Raw genomic sequence first — 18,881 nt, 5'->3', positions numbered from 1 at the left:
GAGAGGCCACAACAGTGAGAGGCCCGCGTACCGCCAAAAAAAAAAAAAAAAAAAAAAAAAAGGGAGGTTTGGGGTGTAAAAAGACATTTTCGGTGACATGAGAGGGGGTTGAAGCAGTCTTGAGGATCCTTCAAAGGAAAGCAGAACCTATCGGGTGGTTCGTGGCAAACTCTCCTATGATAGGCATTAACTTTGAAGGTGGCTGTGAACCATTAGTTATGTGGATGGTTTTGCCTTTGCTGTGAGCTACTTGTGTGATTGTGGGCTTTTGGCTAACATGCTATGGGAGGGGGATGGAGAGTTGGGTGACTCGAGTTAATTGTAAAATTCTTTGATTCTATGGAACAGGCATAGAAGCCAAGAGGAAGATGACACGTTAACTTCCTCTAATTTTGTTTTTCTTTTGAGTTTAAAGCAAAAAAAAAAAAGGATGCAAAAAAAACCCTTTCATCTTCTTGCAGGTTCTTACCATTTAAGGAATTTCTGCTTTGCTGCTTTTTAAAATTCTTTTCCTTGATATCTCAGTTGATATCATTACAGCCACCTTGGTGCAGCGTCCAAGTTCAGAGGGGCCACGATAAGGAAATCATACTAGGGAATACATAAATGTGTTTAGCAGCCAGGGGACTGAATTTTATTATTATTTTTTATTGAAGTATAGTTGATTTACAGTATTGTGTTAGTTTCAGGTATACAGCAAAGTGATTCAGAGAGACAGAAAGATAGGTAGATAGACAGATAGTGACAGATGGGTGGGATGGATAGATAGAGTTCATAGGCAGATAGATTGATTGATTCTTTTTCAGATTCTTTTCCCTTATGGGTTATTACAAGATATTGAATAGAGTTCCCTGTGCTATACAGTAGGTCCTTGTTGTTTATCTATGTTATATATAGTAATGTGTATATGTTAGTCCCATACTCCTAATTTATATCTCCCCACACCTTTTTCCTTTGGTAACCATCAGTTTGTTTTCTATGTCTGTGAATCTGTGTCTGTTTTGTAAATAAATTCACTTCTATTATTTTGTAGATTTCACATATAAATGGTATCATGTAATATTTGTCTTTCTCTGTCTGACTTCACCCAGTATGGTAATCTCTAGGTCCATCCATGTTGCTTCAAATGGCAAAATTTCATTCTTTCTTATGGCTGAGTAGTATTCCATTGTGTGTAGATGTACCACATCTTCTTTATCCTTTCATCTTTGATGGACACTTAGGTTGCTTTCATGTCTTGGCTGTTGTAACCACTGCTGCTATGAACATTAGGGTGCGTGTATCTTTTCAAATTAGAGTTTCCATCTTTTCCAGATATATGCCCAGGATCATATGGTAGTTCTAACCCTAGTTTTTTAAGGAAGCTCCATACTGTTTTCCATAATGGCTGCACCGATTTACATTCCCACCAACAGTGTAGGAGAGTTCCAGGGGGCTGAATTTTAAATGCAGCTTGTGGGCTTCCCTGGTGGCGCAGTGGTTGCGCGTCCGCCTGCCGATGCAGGGGAACCGGGTTCGTGCCCCGGTCCGGGAGGATCCCACATGCCGCGGAGCGGCTGGGCCCGTGAGCCATGGCCGCTGGGCCTGCGCGTCCGGAGCCTGTGCTCCGCAACGGGAGAGGCCACAACAGAGGGAGGCCCGCGTGCCGCCAAAAAAATAAATAAATAAATAAATAAATAAATGCAGCTTGTGACATCAGTAGCATTACGTGTTAAGTCCCATCTTACATTCCTCTAAAGCAAGCCATCTTTTGAGGACAAAGTAGAAAGAATAAAGAAAGACCTAGGACCATGGAGGCCCCAAGTTAATAACAGTACATTGGATGTGGTTTTTAACTGACAGTGCCAATTCTTTTGGGGGGGTGGAGTTTAGGCTGAGGAAAGGGATCCATCCGTGCTTCTCCAGGGGACCAGTTTGCCTCCTGTAGCATCTGTGTTCTTTGGAAGGATGGCATTTTGCCATTGTCCTTTTCCTCAAGACTCTTGAGGGTCATCTTCTAGACCCCTGGAAGGCTACTTCTTTTTTTTTTTAAGGTCAGTGCTAAGTTTACTTTAACAATTTAATTCAGGGGATTTTTTGATGGGGTTTTTGAACCTTTGACTGCCTTGTAGAAACTGAAAGTCAAGGGTCTTGGCAGTGGGTAAGCCCATGGTTGATAGTCAGAACCTTACTTAGCACGTGGAAGATTCACTTGAGCACAAAGTGCACCGCTGAGATCAACAGCTTTCAAAGAAGCATGAAATTCTCTACAGAGTGGCTGAGTTTGGGGGAGAAAACAGATGATAAGGGGAAGCAACAATGAGAATTCCGTCCTCTTTTGACTTAAACTGTGCAACTGACTCGACACGAAGCCAAGATCCCAACTGCAGTTGGACTTGTGTAAAGGAGGCACTTGCTTTGCTTGCAAATGTGTAGACAAAAGGGCTTCATTCACAGAAAGAAAAAAAAAACGTAGCAGGTTCAGTCATTGAGCCTCGCAGGGCCTTGGTCTCTTGATCTGACGGCCCCTTAGAATTCAAAGGCAGCCTTTAAAGGAGTTTTCAGTTTACACCATGGTGACCCTGTTGCTGTCTCGAATTCAAATACAGCTTGAACTGAATCTCTCTGCCGGGGCTATTCCTTTTTTTTTTTTTTAAAGAAATAAATACGTACAGGGTTCAATCAGCACATGACTTTTCTGTGGTTGTTTTCAAGTGTTTATTTGTGTAGGTTTTGACAGTGATGCAGATTTCTTGTGCGAGATGTTGAGTCGCCTTGAGAACGTGGATGACCCCTCTTTATACCCCAGGGACAGAGTGGACTTGGGGAGACAGGTGTCCACGTACACAACACCAGAAGCTCCGAACTCGAAGTACTTTTTTATTTTACCATCTTGGCCACGGCATTGTGGGAAATCATTTTTTCGCCTTCTCTCCTGTATCCTCAAGTTGTCTAGTTGTTTGTATTTCAGAAAACGTCCCACAGTTTCCCATATTAAGATATTACTGAAGAGTTGCATCAGGAAAAGTATTAACAATCGGGACTAGAACGTTCAAAAATAGGCCCTTTCTCCCATTTATGGGAGCAACCTTTCAAGGAGAGAGGGAGCTGGTGGCTCCAGGAGAATCGTGAGGAATGTTCCACTAGACCAGCCATACATAGGGCTGGCTTCCTGCGCCATCGAGAGTGTAATTGTTGGCATGTGATCTGAAATTTCTACCCCACAGCGGACAAGTGACTATTTCAATAATTACAAACCTTTCAAGTCACTGACCTCCCATCTTCATACCTGGATTCTTTAAAACAAACACACAGGTAGAGTAAAAAAACTACCATGCTGTCCATATTTTAGGGCCAAAGACTTAAAACTGTCTTTTTATAAAATGGTGTCTTCAGAGCATCAAACCTTAGTTTCCTTCCTCCCCAATTTGGTAACCTCAGAGAAGTTTCTTGAACAAGTATGGTGTCAGTTTTCTTCAGGGCAGAGCTAATTTTAAAATCTGATCTCGGTACCATTCTCTCGGGCTGTGTCTACACCGCCCTCCACACGGAAAAATGTAAATTAAGTGCTCTTTGACTCAGGACAGGCCATGGTATAAACTGGTTATCTCTACATAAGTAGTGCATTTTTTTTTCCCTGTGAGTATTATTACCAAGCGTTTCCAAGTTAGGCTTTCCAAGAGAAACAGCTGTGGTTTGAAAAGATTGGTGATAATCCGGATGGTTTCTTTTAGGATAAGTCTACTTGATCATTTAAAATTAAAGTCTTTCAGTAAAGTTGAGTGTCTTCTTGATGGCTTTAAATACACTACTGGAGTGTGTGTGTGTGTGTGTGTGTGTGTGTGTGTGTGTGTGTGTGTGTGTGTGTGTGTAGAGAGACCATTGCCCTGTCTTCTTTGAGGCTTTATCTTTGGAAACAGCAAAAACCTCTTCACAGTGTCTCAGATTATTCAGCAGTGAAGCCAGCAGAATACCTGAGGGAACTTTTTATGCCAGCAGAAAATATTGGTGAGGAAATATAGTCAGACACCAACTACCCTATTTGGAGTAGGTAGCTCTTGGCGTCTCTGAGAATTACCATTCTCAACGTATGCTACAAGACGGTCTAATCATATCACACAATTATGATCCTGTTGACACATTGCTTTACAAGCTGAACATGGGCAACCAGATAGCTGAACTTGCCAACTTGTGGGAATCGGGGCCATCAAAAGCTCCCAGTCCCCCTGACTCGTTCCCTTGGGGCCCAGCGTCCCCCGGGTGCCTCCTGACCATCCAGAGATGCTCACGGTGAGGCCGCACACCGCTGGCCTTCACAGTGGGCACCCTGCACCCCAGGACCATTCTCTCTCGACCTTCTTTCCCGTCCACACAGATCTGTCTTAAGTGGCCTTCCTAGGGGTCAGCCAGGTGGTCAAAGTTGAGCCGCAAAATGAATTCACAGGGAGATGGTAACGGCCAGTGAGCTTTCATGTGATACCCCCCTGCAGTATGTAGACCCTGCAGCATCTCTTGGGGTGGAGTACAGGAGTCATCACTAGTGGGCATGTTAGGCTCTGTATAGGCCTGAAACACGGATATTTGGTTCTGGAATCACCTCTCGAGTTTTACCCCCTAACCTGTTCTGCCTGTGAATTTAAAGAGCCGTGGTGAGGAGTAAGGGGATGGGCCTGATACATAGACAGGCAGCAGGTGGATTTTTTAATTTTTTGCTCCGAAATCCAGAGCTCTTATTAACACAGTGAATTGTTGAAACTCTTGGAAAGTGGGATGCCACGAAGTCACCTGGGCGTGGGACAGCATGTTTATCTTTCCGAAGCTGGCTGCTGCCACTGGCAGAAACTCCAGAGCCCGTGGATAAAGGTGGCGAGAATGATAAAGTGCGAGAGCTTATGAGACTGTGTCAGACGGGTAGCGTCGAAAAATGTGAAGCCGCACAGGAGGGCTGAGCCTGGCTGAAGCATTCGGCCCTGCCCATCCCCGGAGTCCCCTGGCAGGTGGCTTCCCGTCTGTGACGCGGAGCAGGCCTTGCTCTGCACTCCACAGGCAGCAGGGAAAGCGGGTTCCGGGAGCGACGCTGACACCAGAGGGGTGGTCACCTTGGTGCACGTCGCAGCCGCTGGCCGTCGAAGAGGGCCCGGGGCTGTTGTCGGCGTTTAACCACCCACCTTACAATGATGTTGGAAGCAGAGCCTGGTGGAGGAGGGAGGTCTGTCCCCCGAATCAGACTGCTGGGCCATCTGGTGTAGCAGCTGACCTGCGCACGAATCCGGTAAATTTCAGACCTGAGTTACAGCTGGTGCGGGGAAGTCTAAAAGCCAGGTGGCTCCCTGAACAGCTGTGCATCCAGTCAGGGTAGGCGGGAAAGAAAATTCCAACCCTGTTGCACCTCCATGGGTTTGCTAGGATCTAGAGTCGCTCCCTGGCCTTTTGCCATGAGGATCACCATCTCCGGGCAAACATGAATGCTATTTCTCCCTTCCTGTGTTGAAGTGATCTCTGCAGTGAGTCTAGGATTTTAAGTGAGTATGTCAAGTGATTTGACTACTAAAAAAGTCTGTGGTTGTTTAGCTGGGAGAGTACTCATAGAAGCAAGAGTCTGTGAAACACGTTCTCAGTCTGGAAGTGTCCAGATTCATGTCCCATCGGGGGAAGAACACAAATGGCTGACTCTCAGCTGAATGTTGAAATTGGGAGTATTTCTGCCGCAGGTTTTCTGATAACTTAATGAAACATTACTTTTATTAAGTCAGTTAGTATGCATGCTGAATGAAGTGCAAGACATTTTTAGCCCAAGAAAGGGAAGGAATAATTTTGACTGTTAAAAAAGAATTTATTCTGAGTGAGACCCTTTGGTTATATGTCCACGTAGGGTTTTTTTTTTTTTTTTCAGGGGGAGGGAGTGGTAGGCAGACCTGGTTTTTTTGCGTGTGTTTTTTTGTTTGTTTGTTTTTTTGCGGTACGCGGGCCTCTCACTGTCGCGGCCTCTCCCGTGGCGGAGCGCAGGCTCCGGACGCGCAGGCTCGGCGGCCATGGCTCACGGGCCCAGCCGCTCCGCGGCACGTGGGATCCGCCCGGACCGGGTCACGAACCCACGTCCCCTGCATCGGCAGGCGGACTCTCAACCGCTGCGCCACCAGGGAAGCCCGTGTGTGTGTTTTTTTAAAAATACATTTATTTTATTTATTTATTTTTGGCTGCATTGCATCTTTGTTGCTGCACGCAGGCTTTCTCTAGTTGAGGCAAGTAGAAGCGGTGGCTACTCTTCATTGCAGTGCGTGTGCTTCTCATTGTGGTGGCTTCTCTTGTTGCAGAGCAGGGTTCTAGGCACGTGAGCTTCAGTAGTTGTGGCACGAGGGCTCAGTAGTGGGGCCTCGTGGGCTCTAGAGAACAGGCTCAGTAGTTGTGGCACATGGGCCTAGTTGCTCCACGGCATGTGGGAATCTTCCTGGACCAGGGCTCCATCCCGTGTCCCCTGCATTGGCAGGCGGATTCTTAACCAGTGCGCCACCAAGGAAGTCCCCGGACCTGGTTTTTATTTAAACACTGCTTTAGGGGTGATGGCAGCTAAAGTAACTCAGGTATAGAGGAAGTAAGATATTTTCCACTGAGTCGTTCAGGAACCGAATGTGTGAAACCAAAAGAAGTCTTGGGGTGAGATTCCCCCAGAGCCCCCACGTTGGTGCGAGTGGTTCATTGCATGAGGATGCTCAGCTGAGGCTACAAGTCGGGGCAGAAATTCAGCCCGAGCTCTACTCACTGAGCCTTGGGGCTCTGCCCACCTGGAGATGGGATACCTCCTTCAAAGGTCCCAAGTTGACTTGCCAGGCATGGTGCCTGTGGAGCTGAGCTTTGGGCTTGGGGGTCGGTGAGCAGTGAGGGGTTAGGCGTATCACCAGTGGTGTCCAGGATACTCTTCTATGTATTACAGCGAGCACTGGAGCTTCGAGGGGCATGTTCTTCCAAGGTCTTTGTTTAGATAGGACTAGAGTAAAAGAGTTCAAAGCTATGCACAGTTCAAAGAGGATGTGTAGTGACAAATCCCTGATTTCACCCTGTCGGTTGCGTAGGCAGAGTGGACCCTGGATGAAATTGGGAAGAGTTCGAGATTTGGAATATCTTTCCATCTCCCTTCTGTCCATTAAGACTCCTCTGCATTCTTGCCCCTCTTCACCCCCATCCCACGCTGCTCAGACATCAGCTTCAAACTTGCCCTTTCTCAAAGCAAAACTGAACAACCACAGAAGCCACCTTCTGTTCACTGGGAACCTTGTTCAAGAGGGAAACACTTGAAGTTGCCAAATTCAAGGTGTAAATAGCTAGGAACAATTACATATTACCTTCCTCAAGGGTAGCATTTTAATACTTAAATAGCAAATGAACTGCACCTTCCCAGTGGAATTTCAGGCCATGGGAAGTGGTAGGGATTTTGTTTGGGTGTTTAAGGCAGGAAGGGATTCTTTATTCCTGACACCACTATGTGTTGGGTCCACAGTGGCCCAACAACAAGATTCCTTCAGTTTACATCATCTTTATTCTTCGTTGCTTTTATCTTATCATGTGTCATTCACCATTTCCGTTCCCTTTGTCATTACACTGTTCTTTTAGGCCGACCTCAACTTTTCCTTCTTAGCTCTGAGCTTGGCCAGACTGGCGTTTGTTTTCCTTCTGCTGAGATCATTCTTTCTTAATTGCCTTCTTTCCAGGCATGCAAACTGCCTTATGACTTCTACTGCATCCGAAATCTTCTATTTTTTAAGTATCACACCCTCAAAATCTACCTGCTTGAAAGCATCGGATTTTGTAGCTTCGGTTTTGAAGTTGAAGTTCAGAGCGTCCTCATTGTTTGCTTACCCAGAAGCCGACCCCATAAGCCCAGGAGAGAGAAAGGAGAGCTTACTCAGAGTCTGGTTGTTAGAAGCTTTTGGAAGACAGAGATGATGTCTTTCCCTGTTTTTCTTTTCTTTTCTTTTCTTTTCTTTTTTTTTAAATTTTACTGAAGTATAGTTGATTTACAATGTTGTATTAATTTCTGCTGTACAGCATAGTGATTCAGTTATACATTCTCTTTTTAAATATTCTTTTGCATCATGGTTTTCTTTCCCTGTTCTTTCTGTATCAAGCCTAGGGGAATATAATTTTTTCTTCCTCTTAAAAGTGATTACGATGGGTACTACTAGAAGCTGGGACTTGACTCTGCTGTTTAAAATCATTCCTTGACTTGAAGCAATTCCTATACTTTTCTGGGCTTAGGTTATGCCACTGAAGCTGGAAATCACACCTTAATTTGATCAGTTCAGGAAAAAAATCTACCACCAGGCAGCATGGCCAAATGAACTCTGGTCAAAGAACTCAAATAGCTGAAGTGGGACGCTCATATAAAAAGGAACACTCTGCCTATCTGTGATTCTTTAAAGACACTTCATAATTTTCGTATCCCTCCATCATGCAAATGATAGACTTTAAGAGTTTCTGATCCTTGGAGGCATGGAGTTTTTTAAATGCCGAGGAGCTATGATCATACTCTCCTTTGTCCAGGAGGTGGAGGTCTTACATATTTCATCTCAGTAGACTCCAGTGAAACCAAGTATTTGACAACAAGGTTCCAAGTTTTTTTTTTTTCCAGATAAGGAGGAAGCATATCTATTTTGGAATGTTGTATGGATGGTATTGTACTTTATTTTCTTCCTTTGAATGAGTTTTGTTTTGAAAAGTAGATGCCAGTGTATGATTTTGAACCTTTGATGGTTTGTGCTGCCAACTTCCTGCTCTCCAGCTGTGCCACGTTTCTTCTGTTCTTGGTCTTACTTACGTCATTCCTCTAAATAGAGCCAATGTTGATGCCTTAGCGCTGTGAATTTCTCTCATGCCACTTGCTGTACTTGGCGTTTGAGGACCTCTCAAGGCTCTCTCCATCTCTCCAAGCATTAGGATAAGGATCAGGATGAAATATGTACAATCTGGGTGACTGCATCTTTCTGCTCTTTTTTTCTGTTTGTTTTTTTTTTTTGGCGGTACGCAGGCCTCTCACTGCTGTGGCCTCTCCCATTGCAGAGCACAGGCTCCGGATGCGCAGGCCCAGCGGCCATGGCTCACGGGCCCAGCCGCTCCGCGGCATGTGGGATCTTCCCGGACCGGGGCACGACCCCGTGTCCCCTGCGTCGGCAGGTGGACTCTCAACCGCTGCACCACCAGGGAAGCCCTCTCTGCTTTTTTTTTTTTCAACCCAACTCATCCAAGGCAGCCCAGGTCAGAGGCAGCATCATTTTTTTTTTTTAATTTCCAAAGTTTTTGTCCCTTTTTTCTAAGCCTGATTGTGCTAAGAAACTATATGCTAATTAATAGATAATTAACCGGTATCTTCCTCTGGTTTAACCACATATGTTAAGCAGTATATTTAGATACAGGTTGAAGAAGGGGTCAGCCATCCTTTAGAATGCAGAAGGAATGTAAACAGTTTTCAAGACCATTTTCTTTGGTGGAGGGAGTTGGCTGGGAAGAGGGTATATGCTGGTCTCTCGAGGGTCCTTCAGCCTGGACTCCCATCAGCTCTGAGAAACGAGGAATCAAGAGGTTACCAGTTGACATACCACAGCCGTATTTAATATACAGGACAGAGTCTGCAAACATGTTTCAGCATATGCCCGCTGCATCATAGCTTACTTTCTCAACTGGTTAAAATAGAGTCTTTCATTTCAGCGAACAAACATTGTGTGTTTCATGTATGGAATTTTGCATTATGTACTGTGGTGGAAATTAAAAAGAATAAAGCACAATCCCAGCTCCTGCGGAGCTTATCATCCAGCTGTCTAAACCTTGGAGTTGAGAAAGTGTTTTAAAAGGGTGACGTTCTAGAGATATTCTTTAAGAAAATGATAGTCGATGTAAGTTTTTGCCGTTGTGCTTGTGATTAAGCACTTCGCTGGGTGCCGTGGGTGCACCGCCAGTCCCACTAACAACCCACCCCCCACCTCCCGCCCTCGTTCCTGAACAGCTGGATTCCCCGTAGTTGGTGCACAGTTCGGAATTGACTCCCCAAAGTGGGGAAAAGCTAATAAATATGATTTAGGATGAAAGGCGCTGTGTAAACGCTTGAGCTGTTATTACTGTTCCCGTGCACTTTATTTTTAAATTGTACATCCTTTTAAGTAGATGACTCGTTCGCCCCAGTCTCCATTATATCGAAGCAAAGCATTCACCGAAATTTCTAAAACCTTTTCATTTCTCTCTGTAGGTTGTTGTTTCGTAACATTTTATACAAGAAAAGCTGCACTTGAGGCCCAGAATGCACTGCACAATATTAAAACTTTACCTGGGGTGAGTCGGTTTACTTTTGTACCAAAATCACTTTATTGCTTGAAAATGGTCCTTTCAACTGAAGGTTCTAGTGATGGGCTCTTAGTGCCAAAAATGACTTTGGGCTTTTGAGGAGGGTGTGCTGACCCCACCTCCCGTCCCCGCTGCAGCAGCCAGAGCAGCTGGCCAGCCCCTCAAGAAACGCCGGCATTACCGCTGACAGAAAGACCTCTCAGAGAGTATGTCCCCTGGTTAGAAAATCAGAGTGACCCCACTGGCTCGCAGTGGCTGAAAAGAGGACTGGGTGGGCTGCAATTTCCAAATGGGGGGAAACTCCACACACACACATGCACAAGAGGAGCAAATGGAAAAGGAAAAGCTTTTACTCACCAGGAGCCTCTTTTCAAATTTAGTCCTTAGATTTTTCTTTTGAAAGGACAAAAATGTACCCTGCACAGCCATAATATTCAACCTCCTAATGGTTTCTAAACAGTCAATGGTGGTTAACAAAGTCAATGTTTTAATGCCCAATTTGCGGCTTCATGTCGATAGAGAACAGAAAATACAAAGCTTACAATTTTTTTCCATTTCCTTCCCAGTAATTTTGGATGCTTGGTACCATTCAGTAGAAATGAACTGATGTGGGCTATAGCTGCTTCATCAGACTACATGGTTTCTGGGGGGCTGTGACAGTTTTATCTAGTGTATGCTGGTATAAATTTCTCTGTGCTGTTGGGATATCTTCCCTGTTGACTCAAATATCAGGGATGAGTTAATTTAATGGCATAATGATTTGTGTAGGTGATAGTGAAGAACCTCTGGTACTCAGTGCTATGTTAATGATTTTATTGAAACCTGGTTTGATAATAGTAAAAGAAAGATAACATGATGTCCCTAATGTTTTCAGCGTATAACTCTAACTTTTTATCATTCATCTGTCGTGCTAACCTATGTACACAAGTCATTTGATACCCTGTCACCCCCAGAAAAGGTAGCATTTGTTTAATTCACCTTAGCGCAATTGAAAATTGTGTAATATTTTAGTGACAAGACAGTCAGCACACGGTTTTCAAAACATTAGCTTCGTAATAACAAAAAAGTAATAAGTTATGAACCTTGGTCTCAAATCACACCACTTTGGTTTTCCCCTTTTTGTGTGAGCAAACCAGAGAGACAGTGGTTCAGAAAAGCAAGTGTGATACCAGATTTCTCCCTCCCAATTCAATTGAACTAACTGTCCCTGAAACTCCTAAGGTGGTTTTTTAGTAAGGGAGATTTTACTGGGTCTAAGTGCTTTGCCTAATGATTTTTTAAGTATCATTTCAGCTTCATTCTCTGTATAAATGGAATTTTTCCAACGTAAATTCTAGGAGGTTGCAGCATTAGGTTACATTATTAGGTTACATTACGAAGCAACCAAGTTAAATATTTACTGGCAATAGTAGAAAAAAATTTTTTTTTATTTCCCAGGCTCCTAATCCACCCCAAAACCCATTTGGTATTCCTTCTTTTGGAAAGACATACTTTACAGTAATTAGTGTACAAAACCCCTTCTTGGTATGTTTTAAAAAATTACTTGATGATAAATTGTTATTTAGCATTTAGGGTGTATAGAGGCCACATCCCATCCTATTTTAAATTAATGCAGAGCTTGGTTAATTTGAGTTCATCACCTCCACTAGGAGGGACGTAGCTCTTAACATGCAATTTTCATACGTGAAGATGCGCCCTAGAAACCCAGAAGTAATCTGATGAATGGGCCATGTTGAAAAACCTACACATGACTGATGAGTTTGCTCGCATTTGGGACATCTTACTCTGACCCTTTTCTCAGCAAACAAATAGCATCTTCTGTATTTAAAAAAAAAAAAAAAAAAAAAATGTTGCCCATGTCTCTTTTTCGCCTTAAAAATTCTGCATGCAGAAGTCAGGGATGGTGATTTTGGAAACCCATTATTAAGGACAAGAAATCTGGGGTTGGCAAAGATGGTTTGTGGATTGTTTTCGGCTTTCTTTTTATCCAGGTCAATTTCCTATGCCCAATTACTTGAGGTGGGATAAAGGAAAAGGTTGAGGAGTCAGGTCTGATTTGTAAGCTCCTAGCCGTCACAGTGCACACAGTATTGCTACATCCGCCATTTCAAATTAGGTGCGTGGGAACAGAGTTCCACATCTTGCATTTATGAATTGCTTTATCTGATCATCATCACCCTTAACAGCTCCAGGAAGAACATGAAAGTGGTTTCCTATCAGCTGGGAGCTTTGGTGGGCAGGAAGAAAAGGGACCAGATAAAAGATTAATGCATATTCTTGGGGAAAAAAAAATATTACAGGGTGCCTTTCTGTTTGATTACAAGCCTTGGAGTTAGTCAACATTTCCATAATTCTAAACCACTATACACCTGTTTTCCCACTGTGATGTGAAGGAACGACTTAATTTAACAGAATCCCTGCTGTGCTAAATCTCTCATTAAATACCAAGTGAGTTCGGTAATTTAAAGTTGTAACACTACTATTTTAACTGGTTGCCTTCCTATTATGAAATTAATAAGAAATTAATGATGCAGTTTGCCATATGCCTTCAATTTCTTTCTGAATAAGAATAAAAGGGATAAAGAAAAATGCATCACCAGCTGACACTTTAAAGCTTTTCTGGTTGTAATCATTTCTCCTGTGGATAAAATCCATTAAAAATGCACTTGCTGCCTTTTTTTCTCAAGTGTCCACAACTTTCTGTTTAAAACAAGATCAAATGGTGCTGGGTGTTTGGTTGGAGGTTTTTCCCCTATTTAATTTTCTTTTGCAGTTGATGTGTTTTGTCATAATGGAGCTTTTCATCACGCAACCAAACTTGGTGAATGTTGAGAGACTTATCATTCTTGAGAGAAACAAAGAATTTGGTTAGTATGGGAGAGGAAGAAAACCTAATGGGATGTTCATTTATACAGTTGGATGTGTCTGCTCTCAGATTTTTATATAAAGGCACCCTTCCTCCCATGTCATGTATGGATTATAGAGACCCTTTCTGTGGTGAGGTATAGGGCAAAGCATCTGGGCCTTACTTAGGCAGTGCAAAGTCATTTAAGGACACATTTCTCAAGCCTGTCTCTTACCATGTGACTGAGAAAGACGCCGGGTCTTACATCCTCTGAAATGCTCAACATAAATCCTAGAAATACACTACTAGAAATTAAGGGAGAAAATTCAGGAGCTCAACACAGGGAGCAAGAAATGAGCTTCGGAGGGTGGGGAGGTCCTTCCCCTGGTTTGATCATGCTCTGCTCTAGAAATAGTGGTTTGACACATATGCAACAGATCAAATCTTAGGCACGGTGCCTAATTTATTACTGACATTTCATTAGGTTAACAAATCACTCGTGATAATCGGGTGCCTGCTGTGTGCCAGGCAGCAAAGCTCTACAGTCACACACACGCCCTTGAGATCCCTAGTGAGTCTGTGACCATGTCTGCACAGAAAGCAGAGCTTGATGAACCGTTGGCCTTGGTACCAACTTGTTAGACTTTCTCCACAGCTGAGCCATTTGCGTTCTTGGACAAATCTCGATTGCCTGTCCTTTGACGACGTAGCCAGTCAGGCTAAGAGATAGCTTCCTTTGTTTAGGGTTTCAGGCAGGCACAACCCCACTGGTAGAATTATTCAGTAGAAATATCATCGTCTGCCGTTGTGTTTCCGAGAGAGAAAACCCTTGTGAAGGCAACTTGCAAGATTCATTTTGTTTTCACTGACCTAATTTAGCTTAATTAAAAAATAAAATAACGACCTCAGCGGAGGCACAGGAAAACTACCACGATCTCTTGAGTAATCAGATGTCAGGGCCAAATAGCCCTGTGCCAGTGACAGCACTAGGCCTTATGCCATTCTTTTTTTCAAGGTCTTCACACACATTGTCTCTAGCAATCAGGCTTTTTGATTGAAAATCTCCAGCAGTATCGTTAGAGCGTTCACCGTATAAATTAATTTAATTAAGGAGGTAGTAACAGAGAGGAATACAGGTTTGAAAAAGCTCTTAAATTTTAACAGCAAGGAGGAATCAGAATCCAAATGTCTTGTAAAATATTAACTGCAAATTTCTTCCAGCCATTTTCTCCAAGTCTGCCTTCCTCCTTGCTTTTTAGAGTCACTACCAGTTTTATTAAATGCAGTTTATATTAAGGAGTTACAGCCCTCAGAGCACATTTGTTTAGAGCACTCCATGTTAGCAGTGGCAGATGCGAACGACACATAGATTTGAGAGATAAAGACAAATGGGCCTGATCCAGCAGGAAGGAGCTGTAAATAAAATGGCCTCTTGGGCCGTGTGCGTTCACCCACGTGACGTGAATGACCCCCTTCCTGGCTGGCCCTGTGTGGGTCGGCAGTCCTCCCCGGCAGCCTTTAACACGACTCTCCATGGAATAGTTCCCCTGTGTCCTCTAAGAGAGGAATGCTAGGGCTTAATTTCTTTCAGCAGAACAGCAAAGGCTCTCACTGGGACCAAATTCAGTTTGCCCATTGTGATGCTTTTTGAGGTACTCATTTACTCTGAACCACCTCTTCTGATTATTAATATGTATTTAATGCCTTTGTTCTCAGAGCCATGATGATGATTTTATCATTATCATCATCATTATTATTTCTGTCATAAAAATCTCTCTAACCCCATCTCTTCATGTCATGGAAATTTCCCCTGAACCATCCCATTTGAATCAAAAAGAAGTGTTTTTCCTCAGGCGCCTTTGATTTAAAATTGTTAGTTGATTTACAGTGCCGTGCCCATCTCTGCTGTACAACAGAGTGACTCAGTTATACCCATTATAGACATTCTTCTTTTCATATTCTTTTCCATTATGGTTTATCACAGGATATTGAATATAGTTCCCTGTGCTAGACAGTAGGACCTTGTTGTTTATCCATCCTATATATAATAGTTTACCTCTGCTAATCCCAAACTCCCAGTCCTTCCCTCCCTTAACATTGTAAATCAATTATACTTCAATTTTTTTTCAATTAAATGAAAAATTTAAAAAAAATAATCATAAAAAAATTTTTAAAGATTGTTAGGAAAAAAAAGAAGTCAACACATCGGTCCGAACAGATTTGAGTCCTCAAACTCACGTGCCGTGTAGGACATACAGATAGTCATACCTTCATTCGACAAATATTTATTGCATTGTTATGGTTTTCCAGGCACCATCTTACGTACTGGGGACTACAGTAGCTACCGCGATATTTATGACTAAATCTTCAAAAAACAAAGCCAGCCGGTGTGCTTATGTATGTTTGATGTTTTTATTTTTATTTTTATTTTTTTTTATTTATTTTTTTATTTTTTAATTTTTTTTATTTTTTGGCGGTACAAGGGCCTCTCACTGTTGTGGCCTCTCCCGTTGCGGAGCGCAGGCTCCGGACGCACAGGCTCAGCGGCCATGGCTCACGGGCCCAGCCGCTCTGCGGCATATGGGATCTTCCCGGACCGGGGCACGAACCCGTGTCCCCTGCATCGGCAGGCGGATTCTCAACCAGTGCACCACCAGGGAAGCCCTGTTTGATGTTTAATAAACAACTCTTGGTTATTTAATGCCTGAGTGAGTTAGTTGAATAAAATGCTTCTAGAGGAGTCAAGTTTTATTCCAAAAATGATCATTTTGCCCAAATGCTCCAAAATGTAAGATGCATGTAGGTTTGTGATTCCATGTGTATATAATGATAGTTTGATTCACGTCTAGAGATCTATATATTTATGTATATCTCTGTGTACCTACAGGATAGATAAACATTCACACACGTCCACGTGTGGATATCAATTCAGTCAAATAAATACAGGAAAACATAGCAGAAAATCTCATTTTGTGTTTGGCCTTCCCACATACTCTTCATTGCAATGTAGTAACCTTTCTGACCTTTGACTTCATGAACTGTATAATTCCTCACGTTGGTAGGTTGGTTGGTTCTTGCTTCGATTCAGGATCATGGCTGATTCATAGCGTGTGTGTGAGGGTACTTGACAACTGTCATTTAATGATGATAATCCCTGCCTTTCCACCTTCTTAAGAGAAGAGTAGGCGCTGAATGAGATAATGTATGTAAAGCTTCCCGAGCCCCTGAAGCAATGGGCTTGTAAGACATTGTTTCCACTTGACAGTTTCTGTAGGCATGAAGTCTTCTTGGGTAGCAGCCCAACAGATAAAATGTATTTGCTGGGGAAGAAATCAGGACACCTTGATTTGGGTGTACATTCTTCAGATTTACCTTTGCAGAATTTGGCCAGGGCTGAAATATTTGGCCTTATAGGACTGCCCCGAAGCGGCTATTTCCCTGCTGTGCCTGTGTTCTTTTACCCTAATACTCAGTCCTGCAGAAATACAAGCTAAATAGACGTAAACCTTTGCTGTTAAGATGACTTTTTAAAGGCCTGTGGGGGAGAGCGCCACCGTGCGGCCGTGGAGGAGCTCCTGGGAGGGGTGGGCGCAGAAGCCCCTACCCACCTGCGGAGCCAGGCCAGTGTGAAGAAGGGCTTAGGGTGTAGAACCGGCCCCAAATGGGTCTCAGCCAGGTGTGGCAGGATTGCTGGTCAGCTCATCGGTTTAGACCCGAGAAAGTTGGAGGAAGAAACCCGTGGCCTGGTGCTTCCCAGTCTGCTGGCCAATCCCAGGGGATCTGGAAAAGTATATTTTAGTACTTCATAAAAGGCCGTTGGTATATATAAAGTAGATCACTAATAAGGACCTACTGTAGAGCACAGGAAACTCTAATCAGTACTCTGTAATGACCTATATGGGAAGAGAATTTTAAAAAGAGTGGATATATGTATATGTATAACTGATTCACTTTGCTGTACCGCAGAAACTAACACAACATTGTAAATCAACTTTACTCCAATAAAAAATTTTTTGTTAAAAGGCAGTTGGAAACTGTCCATTTCACCCACCGTAAAGTTTTACAATGCCACCCGAATAGTGGGCACCTCTGCTTTGGACTGGCAGACAGTTCAGTAACTTTGATTGGCCCTTACTGATGTATGGCTTTGATTACCTAAAATGAAAAACCAGTTACTTCTAAAATATGGCCCTCTCAAGACAAGGAAGCCCAAGGGAGAAGACTCATGAGGGGTCCTTAGTGGTGGCGAGTTGAAAATGGCTGAGGCGGGCAGCCCAGGGTTAAACTAGCAGCAGCTGCACCCCTTTCTGGTAACAGAACTCGGTGGAAGGCCTTCCAGTTTTGTTTTGCAAGCAACATAGTCTCAAATACCAACCTAATTAATAGGACGGTTCTGAGGGCTTATCAGAGCCAGCGTGCGTGTGACCTAGCACGGGCGCCTGGCCAGATGTGCGTTGTCACCTGTGTCGTGGCTTAAGGAATGTTGGTCTCTCGCAGCAACAAGTGAAGGCACGAGGGGGTGGATGGCGCATCGGCAAAAGGAAGTCATAGTTAGAGTTTATCATCCCTCAGTGATATGTCAAGATTCAGTTGGGAATATTTGGTTCACTTACACAGATCTCATCTGCCACCAGGTTGATAAGATTTCATTCAAGAGAAGAATGTGGGGAAAAGCCATGAATTTGACTAAAGGTCTGGATGGAATCGCAGAGGAAAGGATTATGACAGTCAGATGAAAGGGGGAATTTTTTTAAAATAAAGTTAGAAAAGAGTCCAAATTCTGTCTTTAGAGTATGCAGTCTCCGTGAGAATGCATCACCCAAAATATGACTGGCGTGCGGACAGAGCTTGACTCTTTCACGTGTGAGCTGAGCCCAGCTCAGGAGACTGTCCAGTGGAAGTGGGCTGGCCAGTTCAGAGCCTCCAGCTCTGGGCCACCAAAAAGTGTATGACGTGGGGAGGTGTGGAGAGAGTTCGGCCAGGAGCCCCAGGGTCCTTCCCCAGCCACCAAGAAGTAGAGAGTGGCTGAGCTGGAGCCAGGGAGGCCGGCCTAAGAGGGAGCCTTGGCGCTCCCCTGCTGGGCCGGATCCGGTCTGGTTGGGCGCAAGGGAAGCAGACCGGCCGCTGGGAGGGAGGGGGGCAGGGACAGAAGCTTCATGGGTCCTCTGCTCGTTGTAGCCGTGGACCGTCACAGTACACCGGTGCTCAGGAAGCATCATTAGGGTTACGACATAAGCTGTGAAAGTTGTTCTGATAATAAAGCAGTATTTCAGGACCATATCATTCCTGCTCTCACTACCCACAAGTCACCGAGATGAAAGGATGAACAGTCAGCAGCACGTGCGGGAGGCTGCAGAAAGGGGCACCGTGACCACTGTTCTCTTTTGTCCCCTTTGTTGTTCCTGGCCGTCGATACCTCCCATCAGTACTCAAAACGCATATTCGCGCTGCCACCCCTTCCTGCACCAGCACTTCAGAACCCTCAAGAGTCCATCCTTGCTTCATGCAAAGAAAGGAAGTGGTTGGGCTGGAATGATTCTCAGAGTCCTTTCCAGTTTTGAGAAAGTGTTCTTGGCCTTCTATGCATTGGCTACATTAGTGGCCTATTGAAGAAAACCTATCTAGATAGATAGGTGAGTAAATAGACGGGCAGGAGGTTAGATAGATGCCTCTGACTTGACTCGCTTCAGGTGTGGCTTAGTGACTGTGGAGGACTTGGCACAGACAC

General features: G+C 43.9%; 1 protein-coding gene across 11 annotated transcripts in view; it reads left to right on the top strand.

The window, feature by feature from the left end:
- CELF2 (CUGBP Elav-like family member 2) overlaps positions 1-18,881 on the top strand; it is a 310,334-nt gene that overhangs the window by 186,550 nt on the left and 104,903 nt on the right. For all 11 annotated transcript variants that reach the window (XM_024129689.3, XM_007107114.4, XM_007107113.4 and 8 more), the window contains one exon: positions 10,214-10,296. In XM_024129689.3, coding sequence (XP_023985457.1) covers positions 10,214-10,296 — 83 coding nt within the window. The remainder of the gene's footprint in view (positions 1-10,213; positions 10,297-18,881) is intronic.

This window comes from Physeter macrocephalus, chromosome 11, assembly GCF_002837175.3.
Source record: "Physeter macrocephalus isolate SW-GA chromosome 11, ASM283717v5, whole genome shotgun sequence".
In the NCBI taxonomy this organism is placed as follows: domain Eukaryota; kingdom Metazoa; phylum Chordata; class Mammalia; order Artiodactyla; family Physeteridae; genus Physeter; species Physeter macrocephalus.
Note: the sequence above shows the minus strand (reverse complement) of the source record. Positions and strands in the feature narration are given on the sequence as shown.